The following is an 18,255-nucleotide window of genomic DNA, read 5'->3' as shown; positions in this document are numbered from 1 at the left end:
ATGCCTGCTTATGTATTTGCATCAATTGTAGAGACATAGAGAAAAACAGATTAATAGATTACTAAAGCATCATTATAAGCACTGATTAACGGGGTCACAATTAGTTGTTTTTAACAGAGAAGCTACCAGAATATCGTCTGCAGTTTGGCCTTATCAGCAAAGTTAACGAGAAACAAGAAGGTGCAACAATAATTTCTGACCTCTTCTTGAACTTATGGAAGCCAGGAAGGATGTAAAGAGTATTGGCAAATAATAAAGACAAAACACACATATTGGTTATTTCTGTAATTCCTTAGATTTGAGCTTCTGTTGCTAATGAATTAACAAAGCACAAGCAAGAGATATAATAGGATCTATCAATACAGACTGGAATTAATCTTAGCTGTGTTGAGGATGTGTTTCTTCACTCTGGTACAATGAAGGATCTTCAATACATCAGCAGATTCCCTTCTCACCCTGAAATAATCCCACACATATCCTGTTGATGGTAATGATGGACCCTTGTTCCGTTTTGTGGCTTGGTGTTGAGAAGGGAATAGAGGCTCTGGAGCAGAATCCAAATGGAGTGCTGTTTTTTCATTGTCTGACAGGGCTATGATTGTAGAACTCCCAGTGCTTCTCAAGGAGGACCATACGGAATGGTGCTCCAACTTGTGTCCTGCTTCAAGAAAGCTTGACCAGGCTCCTCCTTTTTTCTTACATGTGAATATTATGGTCTGCCAGTCATCTATTTGAATGCGATGAGAATGAGGCAATGATGGTCATCAACTGTCCTGCAGTGTCCTTCCATTTCTGCCTGGGTTGAAAAGGCCTATCAGTGGCACAGCCCAGGAAATGAACCTATTGTATGGGACACAGTGGGAGTTGCGTGAGCATGCCATAAAGGTGCCACTGTTTGAACTTCCTTTCTTATTTTTCTGTAGCTTGCTATGAAGATGAGAACAATATGAGGGCAGATTTCTACGCCATAGGAATTTTTATCACGGCCGTTGTTCCAAAGCCGCCTTCACAGTCCATGGACAAAAGTTGGATTTTTGAGGGAACGAGTCATCAGTCCTATTTCAGATGTCTACTTTCAGATGATTGTTCTCTGGGATTACGTCTTTCTGACTACTACAGCTACTACAAAAAATTGGCGGCCATTCAAATGTAGATGTTGGCAGTCGGTCGGATGGGTCTCAGTCTGGAAAGCACATTCGGCAGTTTTTATGATTAGCACGAAGTTCAATGGCTTTTAGTAGAGAACTTCAATGGGAAGATTTTCTATAAGTTCTTAAGAACAACTTTTTTCACATGCTTAATATTTAGAATCACTCCTTTTGGGATCTCTGTGTAGCTTTTGTAGGATCGTTCAGGAGGCTGCAATCATGGGCTGGAGGAAAGATTTAGACCGTTCTTTACTATGAAATGGTTTTGTGTTGTTTTTTTTTTCACTTAGCACTTCATCAAACACCGAATATTCTAACATGGGTGGCCGATGACTAAATTCACCCAACTGTACAATTTCATTTCTTTCAGCTCATTCTGAGATATATCTGCTTCCTCTTAATATAACTCCCTTACAAACTTAAGCCAAGAACTTCATTATGTAAAACTGCCTACTCAATAATATATGTAATTGAATAAGTGTAATAATTTGGACTGCTGACAGGTTTTGCATATTGATTTTTCCTCAGCAAAATAAGACTGAAGGGCAGTGAGTTAAATCATCCTCAGACAAATAAGCAAGCTACAGCAGTATAACGAGTTATTAAGTACTCCATCTGCTAAGCAGTAAGAAAATATCTGCATGTACTCTTAACCATGGCAAAAATGACATAATTCAGTTTTACTTGCAGAAGTAAAAATAAAAAAATAGAAGTAAAAAAACCTTACATAAGAATGCTGTGAGCCCTTGCTCTGTACCTGTGCCTTGTTTCTTCTGTTTGTATTTCTTCTTCATTGTAGACTTAAGCTGTGCCCTTTCTTTTGTTGAGAATTACAGTGGGTCATACCTCAATTTCCTATATAGGATGTTGAAGAGAGATAAAATGTGGAGACAGTCCTCTAGTGACTGCTTAACTTCACGTTCTTTTTCATCACCAAAGGAGCGAAGCAGCAGGAACTGCATGTCCTATATTCATTATATATCTTTTAGCTTCTGAGCTAGGGAGGGAAAAGAGGGTGGGAAAAGGGAGATCCTTGGCTTTGCCCATGGGCAGCTAGCCAGTACTGCTGACTCTGAATGTGTGTGATAATTTTTGTTCCTGCCAAAAGGGAGGAAAAGAGAATGTGCATTTCCTTCCCCAAATTCCACTTGCAAAATAGAAGGAATAAGAAAGGAAAACATGGAAATATCTCGATTTTACATTGTTTTCCATCCATTTGTGAGACAAATGAAGAACTCTTGTCACATATTTCATTTTTGGGGTCATGTTGCGTAACGTGTGCTTCATCCTAGAGGGAAGAATTCTGTATGTCATACTAGAAGAAACTTGGACTTGGCCTGTGCTGTTTTTATGCTTTTCAGCTTGAGATACTACTGTCTAATATGAGTTCTACCATAAAAATTCAGTGATGCAACACTTCCACAACAAACTCTAGAGGCTAAACTCAGCTTGTGTTTTCTGGCTGAAAACCAGCATGTAGGTTCCTTAGTAAGAGTGGGAGATGAATCAAAGAAATTGATGTGAAGAAACTTAACAGCAAAAGTTTTGTCATCATTAAGCAGATATTCATTGGCAGTGCTGGGGTAGCATTGGGATAATGCTCCAGTAATGTGCCCCCAGTTGATTGATTGTGAACAGATTATATTTTCACACGTATTACATATCCATTACATTCCCCAAATCATTATTCTGTCCACTCCCAATGATTACCCAACAGATACAGCCTTATTTTGTGGTCTTTGATGTCATCTAGCATTCTTCTCGCACTGTGATGGTTCGTTGGTTGTGGTCACCTCCAATACAACAGTCTCTATCTTTAACCCACTGATTCACATTCCACAGTTGGCTCATCTCCGTTTGAGATGCTATGCAAAGACTTCTTTTGTCCCAGAGATAGCCGTGGACAACAAAGGGAAATGTCTTGATGCTGTATGTCACATTTTAGAGGAATTCCTCCTGCTGTGTGGATCCTGGCTTCTTTTGATGCTGATCAGTGATAAGGACTCCACAAAACTGCTGCACAGTTTTTCCATTGCTGTGTGTTTCTTTTGCCTTGTTAAAGCACAACAGTCTTATAACCTGCCTCCCCATCTACAATGCTACATCACAATTATCATCCACAACATCTAAAGGCTTCTATGGTGTTGCACGCAAGCATTAATCATATTATACAACAATTCAATGGCTATGTTAACAAGGTATATTATCACAATATTTTGTGTAATTACTTCTTCAAATCAGAGGAAGAGGGAGATTCTACAGCCCTATCTCTATCTTTGATGTGTATTTTAATTAAACCTGTTAATTTGAGACATTTCAGAAGTAGGATAATATTCATTCTCTCCTACTGATGTATGATTTTTTTTTTTCCATTTCAGATTTATGAGGATATCAAAAGTTAAGGTCCAATTCTAATTAGTGCTTGTTTTTCTTTAGTTTTTGAGGATACACCTTACTCTTGCAAGATAGTAGGAAAGGATTAGAGTTTAAAAGTTATCATCCAGATTTCAGCCAGACTTCACAGTGACCTCAGTTAAAATTCTCATCTCTGAATCTTGTTCTCAAATGTCATGACAAGTTGTGATCTTGACAGCTTGATGAATACAGAGTGCCTTACACACAGATTTATAGATGAATCAAAGCAATTACCCATCTCTTAGTCCATACTGCATTTTCATTTTGGTAGGTCCTGAGGAACAGCACTTACTCTTATCCAGTTTTAATTCTGCTGCTCTCAGTCTACAGCCTCATCTCCCACTGACTTTGGTAGGCATTTTTCAGCGTGTATTTCAGTAAACAGAACAATATTTGGCTCTGTATTTAGGAGAAAACAACCTCCTTGGGGAATGATTGGATCACCTAATTTGTTGTCTAAATTAACTGGCTACTCTCCCACAACTCCGTATATAATTGATAGACAGATAGTGAGATTTGCATAGCAACCTGCTCTGCTAGGAGGTGTCCCTGCCTATAGCAGGGGGTTGGAAATACATGATCTTAAAGATGCTTTCCAACCCAGACTGTTCTGTGATTCCACGATTCTGCGATCCAAAGCTGTGTTTCTCATCTACCCTTTCCCCTGCCTTTCTGATTACACAAAGAATGGTTTCAATCTTTCTAAGTGCCACTCCTTAGCAGCTTGTACTTTTGGTAACCACGCCACTTGTTTCATACTCACACAGTTACTAGAACTGATTGATCTGCTTCCTTTACAGAATAGCAGATCAAAGGTAGCCCAGTGAAACAAAGGAAGCAGAGATCATAAACAAAACAAAAGACGGGGTTAGAATAATTCTTGATTTATGGTTGAGGGAGAAGCTGCAGGTACCATGAGTATGTGATTACCAGGGCAAGAGTGTGTGCCAAGGGGGAAGAAAAATTACTAGAAATAAAAGACAATTAACAGTAAAATGCTTTAGAAGAGAAAAACCATTATTAGAATGTGCAACAAGAGAATGCCCGAGTGATGTGACAAGAGCAAAGCCAACCTGAAATAATGACCACAAACGATTAATTAAAATGCACTGAAGGACTGTTGCATACATTTTGAGGGCATGCCTCATCCCTGTTCCCAGGACACAGAAATATTGAATCTGCTCCAAGTGTTTGGTCATGCAGCCAAATGACGAATATGATTCTGTCCCTTCTCTGTTAACCTGCAAACTGCTTAAGACAGAACCCATTGTTATAATTGAATAAGCTAGAACAAAATTAAATACAGTGCTGCCAGTGCGTGGAATTGATTACATAATCATCCTCATACAGGATGTACCAGAATCGTTTACTTGTTTCACATTATTATTCAAGCATCGAGAACTGATAAAGAAAAGTTAAAATGGTAAAATCATGATAGCTGATTGCTCCAGTATGTATGAATAAGATATCCTGCTTGGTTTATAAATGGGACAAACGCTTGTATGCTTTCTAATGTTTCTTTCACATGTGACTTAAACACAACTATATCTATGTAAATAGACAGTTGTACTCCAGACCTATGTCTATAAATACCTTCTGCATGTTTGGATGTTGAAATGATGTGACTCTTTCTATCCCATAAGTATTCAGATAATAATGGCAGCTTCAGCAGTCCTTAATAACTGCATCGCATTTCTTCCTCTGTCTTCCTGATGTTTAGGCAGAGATGGATCCACAACACTTGTTCACTAAGGATCTCATCCGGCTCTTAACAAAGGCAGGAGAACAGTCTCATCTTCAGTACAGACTTTGCATTAACACCACTTGGACCTTTCTGTGTCAACCTTCAATGATTTTCTGGGCATTCTCACCTAACACATTTTATGTATTTAAGACATTGGAAATGTTTTTGTCTTCTTCTTGGTTATGTTTATGGGTTTTGTTTTTATGTGCTTTACTATATGCTGTCAGGAAAGTGGTATTCTGTAGCTTATGTAATACAGAGTTATGTGTAGAGTGTAAACATTTAGTTTTCCAGGATTAAACACTTCCATGGCCTCTGGTGACTGGGGATAGTGCTGGGCTAGCTGTGATGGTACTGGACATCTCTTCCCATTCTCTTAATGCTTTTCAAAACCAACAAACCAAACAACATCATCAACAAAACATCTATTGCAGCATATATTACTGAGCTACCAGGGGAACAATCATGATATTTTTCTGTGCTTCATCAACACCTTCATTCTTGTTCATCGTGCGTTCTGCCTCCATTTCCATCTATCGATACCCCTCACATTGCATTTTTCACTGCAGATTGTAAACTGCCCAAATTAAACCATCTGCCTTTACTTTCCTGAGACAGGGGAAGTTTAGGTTGGATATTAAGAGGAAGTTTTTCTCCCAGAGGGTGGTGAGGCACTGGAACAGGCTGCCCAAAGAGCCTGTGGATGTCCCATCCCTGCAGGCATTCAAGGCCAGGCTGGATGTGGCTCTGGGCAGCCTGGGCTGCTGGTTGGCGACCCTGCATATAGCAGGGGAACTGGATGAGCATTGTGCTCCTTCACAACCCAGGCCATTCTATGATTCTGTGATTCTGACTGTAAAACAATATGTAGCTGGGAACTTACGGAACAATAAATTCCTTTAGTCTCATATAGCAGCCAAAATATCTGATGTGTATGCCAGTCCTTCCAATGCTGGATTGGATTTATGCTTCAGTGATGTTTTCAGTGCTCTCTGAATACTCTATGGACAGAGTCAGAGGAGTTCATCACGAAACAGGAAACACGCTATGTGTTAACATGCCTCTTAACGAGCTTTTTAAAATGCATTTCTTTTCTTTGTTTCCTCCAGTAGACCATCAGGTCCCATGGGCTCTAATAAGGAGTTGTTTGACTCACCACTGCTGCAGTTTCCAGGAGAGATTATAGAATTTGCACACTGAAAGAAATTAAGTTATTTAGTTCAGCCATTTCTCATTCTCAGAAGATTTGAAGAAGTAAACAAGTAATAAATGCCTCTCGAGTGCATCCACGTTGGCGTCACTGTGGTTACATCAAAAATGGATTTGGCCCAGGATCTGTTATATTTTATCTCCTACGATAAAAGTGCCTTATCCTTTTAGATAACTCTATAAAGTATAGAAAAGCAAGAATAGGGGGAGGACAGAGTATGAATATGAAGTGGCAGCTTCACTGTTACAACTCTTGCTTGGAGGGTGTTTAGCTTCTCTGTTTCTTCTGTTTATTTTGCTTTGTTTTGTTTTCTAGCCCTTAAAAGCTTCTTAGCCCCAAAGCTACTATGAGACCTAAGTAATTGCTATCTATAAATGCCTTTGAGAGGAGCTAATACAGAACAGAATGCAAAATAAGTTCTGAAATTGCCAGTCATTTAGCCATAGAGCTTGGTTGCTATTTTCAGTAGTTCAATGCCTGTTTTGTTTGGTTTATTTATCCTTTTAGAAATAAATCCAAATTCTTATCTAATTGATTAGAGAGCTGTTCACCTCAGGTTCAGTCTGAGTAAGTCCCACTGAAAATCTTGCTTAGCTCTGCTGGGATCTTTCTAAGTTCAAAACACAACCCTGTAATAAGGGACTGTTAAGACTGTCCCATTTTAGTCCCAGTTCAGTACTGAGTTATGCTAAAAATTAACAAATGAAGAGAATTTGTTTGTTCCCTTCCGTCTCCATTTGTGACAGAAAAGACTTGAAGTGCTGGATTTGTTTCTGGGAAGCCTTCATGCTCAAATGACGTGTTACCAAATCCTCTTCTCATCTTCTTCCATACAGCCAAATCCTCACTCTATTTACAAAGGAACACAAACTCCAAAGCACCAAAAAGGCACGCTGGTAACATTTCACTTTATCTGTATCCATGGCAACTAATAAATCCGTCTGATCTTTACAGATGTCTTCTTCACAGGCTCACAATGGGCCAAATATAAACTATCCATGGGTGGCAGAAGTGGCAGTGGACTTTTTAACCATGCAACTTGGGAAGATTCCTTCTTATAGCAATGGTTGAAAGCCAGATTCACTGTAAGGCCCATGAATACTGGTGAAAAATTAACATACATGTAGGTTTTGCATAGAGAGTTTAGAGAATGTATGTCTATCCAGTTGCTCCACTGGCATGGAAAAAATGTAGCCTTATTTTTTTATCTGTAACAGTTCAGAAAGGTTGGATACCACTTGTACTGCTCCATCTTGTCCTTACTTAACTGCTATCCATAGGCAGATTGTGTGTGTGAAGGATGGGATCCTGCAGGAGAAGGTAATGGTTTGTGGAAATACACATCTTTTTGGGACTCACTCCACTGTTTTCTTCTCAACTAATTCTATAACCATTATTTTTCCTGCACTCTTTCCAGAAGTGACTTGATCCAAGTGACTTAAGGATGAAGATTAATAGCACTGTGATGTACACAAAGCCTTCTAGGCACTGCGGTGTCAGCTGTCTTTTCCCTTCTCTCACAGCTTAGAGAATTAATGGAAAACAGAGTTGATAAAGGCAAGTGCCTTATCTGCGCTTCTCCTCAGGAAGGAGGGAAGTGAGTCAGACGTGGTGGTGGGGCAGGATGATGATAACCATCCTGGCTGCCACCAGCAGTGAAAGGAATGAGGGATACCAGCTGTTGCTCCAGCAGTAACCCATGATCTCCCACCACCCATGTCCTGAGTGATGCCAGATTATCCGCAGCTGGCGAGCTTGGCACTGGGTCAGCTTTTGGCAGCTCGAAAGTGTTGTTCTGTCCTCCAGCAACACCAGAATACAATCTCCCAGTTTTCTGAGTAATTTCACAACGTTTTTTTGGCATCCAGAGTTGCAAAACGGTGACTTTCTCACAGAAACCGACCCTTTTTAAAGAAAGTTTTCTTTAAAGAAGAAAAAAAAGAACCCTCTCGATTTCCCAGATAATTGGCTTTTTACTCTTCTGCATAATTAGATGAAGAAATGTTCCAAAGGTTTTGCCAAACGGAAGTTTCCCTTAAAAACTCTTCAAAGCTCACCTAAGGCCAATTGGTTGGCAGCACTTAAAGGATTTTAGAGATTTTCTTGGATGAGGTTTTCTTGGCTAGTAACAATGCGAGAAGAGCAATAAGCGTGAGCTTAGAATAAATATTCTGTGATTGTAAAGAATTAAACAGCTTTAGGGAAAGAAAGCAGAAAAAGCTTTAGATATTTCTAATTATAGATAATAGCTCCTGCCGTGTAGAAGCTGATCTTTTCTATGTATAAAATATTTAAGGAAAAACAACAGTAATTTGGTGTTAGCCTTTCCTGCTGAGGTGCAAGATGGAGGCAGTACGTGGACATTGGCTTTCACTGTCACGAGGAAAACAGTTCTATGGTGGACAGATGAGAAGATGTCAGTTTTCTTTTCTCCTTTGAGACAGATTGCAGTGATTAGTGTATGTGTTTGTGTTTATTTGTTTTCCTACGAATAACATTCTGGTTGGTAATTTGTGTGGCTCCTAAATTAAGATACATTGAGGAGGTGTATTGAAGTTCTTGAACGTATATTGATGTTCTTTGCATCATCTTTAATGATGCAAAACATCCGAACCAGGTGAAATCCCTCCCATTGAACTCTAACAAAAAAGACTAGCTTCTGATTCTAAAGTACATGATTTAAGTTTGGCATTTAATTTCCTGAGATCTAAAGCCAACTATCTCCAGTTCATCTTTTTTTCTGCTGCTATGCTGTAAAACTCATTGTTATCATAGAGTATTTGGAGTTGGAAGGGACCCATGACAATCATCAGGTCCAATTCCTGGCTCTACACGGAACCACCCAAAAATCAGACCACGTGCCCAGGAGCATTGTCCAGCATTGTTATAATCAAAGAAAACCCGTTGTTTCTGTTACTTTCAATTTTAGTTTTTAATCCAACCTGGGATTACCTTGGTAGGTGAGAAGTGAACCATTTCAGATCCTTTTATTTTTAATACCTGTTTGAAAATAGCACTGCATGCAGGAATTCTTGGGTCTCTGAAAAATAATGTCAGATTGTAGAAAATATCACCATGATTTATACAGTTATAGTCACAACTTAGTTGCATAATTTGATAACCTAATGCCAGGTCAGTAATTGTCTAGAGAAAGGCAATGGAAAATGTTAGTGTGGGCAAACTGCTGGTAAGGTTTCTTGTTCTTCATATACAGCCCTCATTGAATCACTTGAACTACACATGTGGAATTCCTCTGGACTTTAGAAAGAGGCTGTTGAATCTGAGTTCTGATTGTGCTGCCTGTCTTGAAAGACAGCAGAGACACCATTGCTTCAACAGGAGCTCCTACAAGGTGTCTCTGCTTTGTAGTGTGAACCAGCTTCAAGGATCCTGGCCTCATACACAGCCTTTGCTCAAGCTTTTATTTATTTTGTTATTTACCTGGATTTATGTAAGAACAGAAAGACCTTGTCTGGTGTTCCTTTTCTCTCTGAGGGTCTTTATATGTAGTATTGCCCTTTAAAAGTTACTGCACATATAATTCAGTTTGATATTCCACCTTGTAGCATTGTGTTTCCTTTGATATCACTCTCCTGAAGATGATGTGACCTTGAAGGTGACATTTTAAACTAATAAATGAGAAGAACTGAAACTAAACCTGAACATTGTAAGCCAAATGGGTTGACTTTTACCTCAAGCTTTCATTTCTGTACATGAAAAGTACACAACTATCAGAATTACGTATTTGCATTTTTTTCTTAATATCTCAAGGAAACAAATGTTATGCAAATGTGTGATCTATTCCTTTTTTTCCTATGCACTGACCCATAAGCTATGATTCTATGATTCTGTGAAATGCTTTTGCCCATTGTTCTGTCATTCTTTTCTCACCCCTTCTTCGCACAAATGTTGCCAACAGTTTAAGTTGGTTGAATCACTGCAATGTTTGATGGAGGTGTAGTAGTCTCAAAGCTGAAGATTTGTGTGAACCTCCATAGAAGGAAGATGACTAGAATCATTTCAGTGCTAAGCATAATCTTAAAGTTGCAACTGAAAACTCTGCAGTGATAAAAGTTCCGTTATTTTCTCCTTGATGTGAAATTGCACCTCTCTTAGCCTTTCTTTTTCACTTGTTGTCATGTCAGATGCATCTTTAGGTCGGTAGGTATATGAGGCAACCCCATCAGATTCAACAATATTATATTTAAGCTTAGCTGTCCTGAGCTTCACATGAAATTATTCAAAAATGCATATAGTTTTCCTTAGCTGAAATTGGGATTCCGGGGGCAGCTATTTAGGATAAGAATTTTTAGCCTCATTCTACTGAATGAATGAATGAATACTTACAGAGCAGTTCACCACCACTGCCCAGCTAAAATGGGATTATTCCTAATGGAAGGTCTTGCTACTGAGGGGCTACAGAGGAAACATCATTTAGGTGAGTGCACTTAAATAGGGAAGTCTAAGCTGCCTGAAGTTAAACTGATACTGACTAATTCCACAATCACGTCAACCACTTTGCATTTCCTCTAGAGCCAAGTGAGGCTCCAAAAGATGAGCTGTGCCATTGGAGAGAAGGTGACTAGCTGAATAACATGAAACACTCTTTTTCCCATGCTACGAGGAGGGTCTAAATAGCTTTCCAAGATCAGATGCCAAGCTTTACATCAGCTGGGTTAGCTGAGATGAATCCTACAAAGTTCAACAAGCAGATTTCTGTCTGCAGGCTCCAGTACAGACCTGGGAAGGTAAAGCAGAATTTGCACTCCCTGCAAGGCATCCTGTATTAAGATCATTTTTACTTATTATTTTTATGCTCTAGACCGCGTGAAAACTTATTCTTTAAAACTACATGTTGGCATTATTTATTCCAAACATGGTAAGAACCAGGAGAATTAGTCCACATGGTGCTGTGCCTTGCTTCTTGCAGTGTCTGAGCCACTTCTTTCAAAGCTAGCTTGAGTATCCCTCCATCACACGGCAATGGAGACATACCATCAGAGCCAGAGGAGAGCCCTACTGTGCAGTTTCACACTCAGATCACACATTTCTGTGGGCAGGTTTCACCCAGCAGGAGTTCCTGGCTGTGTTGTGGTTTACAAATGTAAGGGGATTGTCCATGCTGACATGTATTATATTTTATATACATATATTTTTGTGTGTGTGTATTCTTTGCTCTTCCAAATGGTTGCTTTCAAATATGGTTTTACCAGAAAGGATCAAGCAACTTTCTTACTGACAATGAATTCTTTGCAGTCTTTGTCACTTACTGGGCAAATTACTTATTTTTTTTTCCTGTTTCCTTCTCTTTCAATGCCAACACGTCAGTGTTTTCTAGTAGAACAAAATAATGTCTTTTAAAGTTGGAATATTTTATTTATGCGTGGTATTGCCACAATAGCAGACTGCTGTTCAGACTTCTATGAAATATTTATTGTCTTCTCTTTCTTCTCTGCAGTATGAGGATTTATGCTCATTTCTCTAGATAGGTTTGCAGTTTCTGTTGTTATGCCAGTATTTGGAAAACAACTGATGCTAAAGTAGTAATAAAGAATAAGAAAGCTTTCCCTAATTCTAGCACAGCCATTTAATTCAAGTGAGCAAGGCTAGCAGGTGGTTCTCAGAAGATCTCATTAGCCTCTTTGATTGTCTCTAACACCTCTTGTAAGCAAATGTCTCATTACCATGGATATTTACATATGCTTTACTTTCATACAGGTTGCCATACATCAGTGAACTATAAACCTATTACCAAATGTCTTCAGATTTAAATGGTAAATACTATTCCTGCTGTGTGAACAAACGGTAGCTATCAAAGACAGTAAAATCTAACAGTGCTCAATTCAATCTTGATTTCCATGTTTAGTATCACTGAACTTTTCAAATCGTAAAAATCATGAGGTCTTTGAGCCTTTCAGAGATATCCAGTAGAGTCATAGCATGCATACAATGAGATACTACTCATCTGGAAGTGGAATCAGTCTGGAGTACGAATGGAAGAAAGGTGGGGAGAGGAAAATGTGAAGGTTTTTCTTTTCCAGTTCCTGTGGTGACTAAATTTTATATACTCAGCAGTTTTATTTTATGTAGCCTCATAATCACAGAATGGCTTAGGTTCCCTGGGACCTTAAGATCATCAAGCTCCAACCTCTGCAGTGGGCTGCCTGCCTCCACAGCTCAAGCTGCCCAGAGCCCAGCCATGGCCTTGGGCACCTCTAAGGATGGGGCACCCAGAGCTCTCTGGGCAGTGCCAGGGCATCGCTGCCCTCTGAGTAAAGAATTTCTTTCTAAACTCTAACCTAAATCTCTCCTCTTTTAGTTAAAGTCCTGATCTGATGCTACAGCCTTTCATTTGAAAGAAGGGTTACCATCTGCTTATCATACTGACATCATTATAGCATTGTAGTTTGACGCTGAACTAATTCTTCAAACCCTCAACTCATAGCTTCCTTATCCACCACACGTGGTAGTACGTGGCTTATGTTTTGTGAGGACTTGATTTTCTGCCGCTGAAGCTGATGGAAATAAATACACAAAGGCCAGTTCTGTTCATACATTCTCATCTGATAGCAATCCCCTACTACTGACAAAATTGACAAAGCCCACACTGTTTTTTAGCAGCTGAACACCCAACCTGTATTGTACTTCTCTCAGTCTGAAAATACGACACTTTGAAATATTATTTGCTTTTATTGAGGATCTTATTTTCTCAGGCATGCAGTCAAAGAGAAAATATATCAACAGAACCCCACATACTTCTGAGTGAGGAACTTGCACCTTTTAGCAGTTAGTAAGATTAGATGCTCAATCTCAACATCAAATGCAAAGAACTCTGAGAGATAGTTAAGTGGGCTAGATGATCTTAGAGGTCTTTTCGAACCTTAATGATTCTGTGATCTAGTCTGTCTTTCATTTTCTGTTGAGGTAGAAGATGATCCCCATTTGAGATTTCTTTAATGAGAAAATTTTTTGGACGTTAGTAAGAAATGCAGGGAAATTTCTGAGCTTTTCTGTACACTAGATAAGTTTTCTAGGTTTATAAACTAGTAAGATGATGATTTCAGCTTCACACAGCTGCAGACTGGGTTGTGCATAGAAAGCTCCTTCTTGAAAACCAGTCCTAATTTGTCATATTTCTGATGTTTAATACCCTTCTTTTTCCTGTGTCCCAAGAGAAAAAAACTCCCATCCCTAACGTTATCACCTCCTATTTCTGCATGCTTCTGATGCTAAAATTCATCCAGTTCCATATGATGACTGAAAACTGGAAATAAACATTTTCAGGTTAGAAATAGTAGGCACAATCCTGTAACAGGAGGTTGGTTGTGTATCACTCAGATCTTTAATTAAAGGCTGGTGACATGAAGCCTAATATTTGAGTGATTGTGGAGGGTCTGATTGTGTGTTATGCAAGAAATCCTTTAGCTATTTTGCATTTACATGCATGTAAAGACAGTGAATACTACAGGAGTGGTTCTTTACATTTCTGTACTGAATATTTTCCTAATGAACTGAACAAAATGAAAGAGAGAAGCTTCACTCATATACATCCCAAAAAACAACAAGCAGCTGTGGGATGAAGCAGAATCTATTCTCCAACTTTCAGTCACCACCCTGGGCCAAATTCCAATAAGTGTTAGTATCCAACCTCTGACGGGGATTCAAGTTTGCAGAAATTCACTGAATTGAAATCAGAGATGTCAATCAAATCTCCACAGATTTAACACACTTTTTGGTAGACAGATAGTGTCTGTGAATTCCACTCTAAAGGGAGTATTAGCTTCTGACGTATAATGGAGTAATTTAATTGGGACTAACAGCTTTCACTTTTTGCCAGAGTGGAGTCTGTCCATTACTGTATAATGCAACTACATTGTACGTATGCTTATGCTATTCTTATCAATGCAAATTATTTTTTGGGTCAGGGAAAGCTTATCAGAAAGTGATACCGTTTGTTATTCTAACCAACTGCATACTGATGGATAGAAGGAAGAACCAACCACTAAAACCATTTTGAAAACAAAAAGAAGAGAGAGTTTGCACCATTAATCTTATCTTTTTTGCCTCTCTCTTTTCTATAGGTTGCCCAGGAATGTGGGACAACATTACATGCTGGAAACCTGCAAGTGTGGGTGAAATTGTCTTTGTCAAGTGTCCTGCTCTGTTCAGATTTATCATCTCTGAAGACGGTAAAGTCCTTTCTCCGTGTTTTTTGCTTCTGCCTGGTAGAGCTGCATGGCCAGCAGGCAAATAAAGCCTGATTCAGTTGCTATACTTGAAGGGAAAATAAGAACTACAGTGGCCTGGGGTTGGTTTGAACTTTTGTTCAAAAGAAAACATTAAAAAAACAGGATGTTTTTGTGTAGATGTATGTGCATATGTTGGGTAGAAGAGGTAAAGATGTGTGAAAAAAAGCTATCTCAGTCACCATGAAGTTATTGGAAAGTCTAGTAGCTAAACAGGGCGTTTGCCCTTGGAAATCCACAAAGATCAGGAAGACCTGAGACTGTGTGAAGGTGTCAGACAACTAGTCATCATAACTGGAACCTATTTTAGAAAATAACTAAAACTCAGAGCTGGGCTCTGTTCGTGCCTACGGAATGGATGTGCATGAAATGACCAATGAGGGCAGTTCCCATCTTGGAGGCCCAGTGGAGGGATGGTGAAAATTAAAAATTCTTGGAGAAGTGGAGGAGCTCCATTGTGCCTTTTTGTTCTCTGTAGAAATGAGATGTCAGCTTCCTACTGCTCCTTGCAGCTGGCACCAGCAGCCAAGCAAAGAAACGAAAGTAAATGAGAGGTCAGAAAATTGCCCAGGTTGCGTTGTGGTGAGATGGACTGTATCTGTTTCCAGAATCACAGAATGGCCAGGGTTGGAAGGGACCTAAAGGATCATGAATCTCTAACCAGAATGCATTACTGTAAGAGTTGTCCCTTGTTAGTTAACAACAAGCCTTTGCTGATATTTAACAGTAATGTCCATCTCATCCCAGCACCCATGTAGGCCAGCATAGATCACATAAGGAGCACTTCTCATGGAGGAAAAACCTCACCTTTTTCCTTCTGCGATCCTCTTCCCAAAGATTATTTTGCCAGTGAATTATTCATACAAAATCTTGAATCCAAAATTCACCTTCCTGGTGTTGCTACAGACGGTGCACAATTTGTGGTATATGGTAAATATTTCATACACAGCTCTGGCATGCTGAAATTCTCACCTTTAAGAACAGACATTTCAATTCATCTTAGATGGTGAAGGAAACACCAAAATGCTTTTGTGAAATGGAGAGGAATTTAAGGGTGATCACCCCCTCACTAAATAACACCCATATGAAACTCAAGTGTCTTCTCTCAATTAGTTCACTGGACTCCATCTGTAGTTAATGTGGAGAAAGTAAGTGAAAGAAATCAATGGAAGGCAGTGTATTTAATTTCAAGAACATGAGGTTAATTACCATTTTCCCTATATTCCCCTATATTTCCCCTATATTTCCCCTATATTCAGCACTAGTGAGGCTGCACCTCGAGTACTGTGTCCAGTTTTGGGCCTGCAAGAAAGATATTGAGGCCCTGGAACGTGTTCAAAGGAGGGCAACAAAGCTGGTGAGGGGTCTGGAACACAGGGCTGATGAGGAGAGGCTGAAGGAGCTGGGAATGTTCAGCCTGGAGAAGAGGAGGCTCAGGGGAGACCTCACTGCTCTCTATAACTTCCTGAAGGGAGGTTGTAGTGAGCTGGGGCTCGGCCTCTTCTCTCGTGTCATCAGTGATAGGAGCAGAGGGAATGGCTTCAAGCTACGGCAGGGGAGATTCAGGCTGGACATGAGGAAGTATTACTTTTCAGAAAGGGTGGTCAGGCACTGCAATGGATGCCAAGGGAGGTGGTGGAGTCACCGAGCCTGGGGGTGTTCAAGGAAAGGCTGGATGTTGTGTTGAGGGACATGGTTTAGTGGGAGCTATTGGGAATAGGTGAACGGTTGGACTGGATGATCTCTTAGATCTTTTCCAACCTTGGTGATTCTATGATTCTATGATTCTATGATTCTATGATTTGGAGGTAATCTCTCTTTATCCAGCAAGTAATAAAGACAGTTCCCTTAAATGAGACATCTTATTTTTGAAGGGAGGAAGACAAGTCCCTTTTTAAATTATCAGTTACAAAAACATGGTTATTCCTGTAATTCTGTGTGCTTCATTTATAGTGTGTATAATTACACATAATCTTGACTGCTGCAATATTGGTCCAGTATAAATTCAGTGAATGCAATGACACTTGCTGAACCATCACAGTCAACCATAATAGAAAAGACAGAATAGAGCTTCTAGGAGGATTTGTGTCCAACGTGGGAAAGGAAATATTCTTCCCTCTTCCACACACATGCACACACACATGTATATGTGTATTTATTTGCATTATTCTCCATGCCTTTGTTATCTGTTTTCATTGACTGCTTGTCATTCGGACTAATTGTTGGACCAGTCTTGGTCATCCTTTGCGCAAGATACACACTCAACCAAAAGTTTTCACAATCTAATTATCAGTGACGTGTGCAGCCTGCAGGCATAATGCTTTTATATCACTTATTGTGCACCAGCAGATGGCTGATCTGCTGTTATCTTCTGATATAACTGCAAGAGACCTGCTGCTCAATGCAGTGCCTGACCAACCTTCAATTAGGACCCCTCCTTTTTGGTGGCCTGTGATGTGCTGCCTCTACCTGTCCTCAAGATAGGCATGGTAACACAGGCAGCACTTTTCTTTCCCTTTCTTTTTCTCTTTTCCTTCCCTTTTGGGGTTCAGTGATCAGAGATGTCACTAGTTTGAGAACATGAAGAGATGCTGTCTGCATCTACAGCACAGGAACTCTTTCCTCTCTGCCAATCTACCAACACACCTCAGCTGCAGACCTTTTAATGGCTCTCTTTATTCCAAGGGATATTTCATAAGATCATAGAACAGCCTGGGTTGAAAATGACCTCAAAGATCATCTGGTTTCAACCCCCTTCTGTGTGCAGGGTCGCCAGCCACCAGACCAGGCTGCCCAGAGCCACATCCAGCCTGGCCTTGAATGGCTCCAGGAATGGGGCATCCACAACCTGTCTGGTCAGTCTGTGTTTCCAATGCTCATAATTATATCCTACCCAAATATAGCACCTTCTCCCTTCTAGTGATGAAATTTCTTTTCTGTAGTGCCGTTGTTTCTGAAGTAATTAAGGTTTGGAGGGCTCTTGAGAAATCGTGTAATATATCTCCCTTCTCAAAGACAGTGTCAGCTCAACATAGTCTATTCCAGCATATAACATTTTAACTTTAATATCAGAATGTCTCGTCCCATATTTTTTTTTCAAGTGACATTAATATTCATTTTAGAAAAATAGTAACACTGTACTTAAAAGAGGAAAGCTGCCATTAAAAAAAGGCTCCGTACATTGAAGGGCTGAAATAAGGTTTTTGAACGCTTTGCCCAGAATTTCCAGTGCTGTTTGTAAATTGTACCTCACATTTGGCCTCTAGGAGGGTGATAGCATGACCCTAAGGGAGGAGTAGTCAGTCCAGTGTAAATATATGTGCTGCCTTCTTGATTTCCTTGCGGGTTCACTAATAAAAGTGACAGCTGTTACTGGGTGGTTTTTTCTTTTTGGACATCTGTTCAGTAGGAACAAAACCAAGATTCATAATTCGTTAGATAAACAAATAAACATTTAATCTGGAGTTGTTTGAAACCTCGGCAGACCCAGCT

The 18,255-nt window shown here is 39.7% G+C and overlaps 1 protein-coding gene across 3 annotated transcripts in view; it reads left to right on the top strand.

The window, feature by feature from the left end:
• ADCYAP1R1 (ADCYAP receptor type I) overlaps positions 1 to 18,255 on the top strand; it is a gene marked incomplete at both ends in the record, with an annotated part of 96,436 nt that overhangs the window by 29,854 nt on the left and 48,327 nt on the right. For all 3 annotated transcript variants that reach the window (XM_079538005.1, XM_079538006.1, XM_079538004.1), the window contains one exon: positions 14,599 to 14,706. In XM_079538005.1, the coding sequence (XP_079394131.1) occupies positions 14,599 to 14,706 (108 nt within the window). The remainder of the gene's footprint in view (positions 1 to 14,598; positions 14,707 to 18,255) is intronic.

The sequence above is a fragment of the Tetrao urogallus genome (genome assembly GCF_951394365.1).
Source record: "Tetrao urogallus genome assembly, chromosome: 7".
NCBI classification, from domain to species: Eukaryota; Metazoa; Chordata; class Aves; order Galliformes; family Phasianidae; genus Tetrao; species Tetrao urogallus.
The sequence above is the reverse complement of the archived record's forward strand: the minus strand, read 5'-3'. Positions and strand labels throughout refer to the sequence as shown.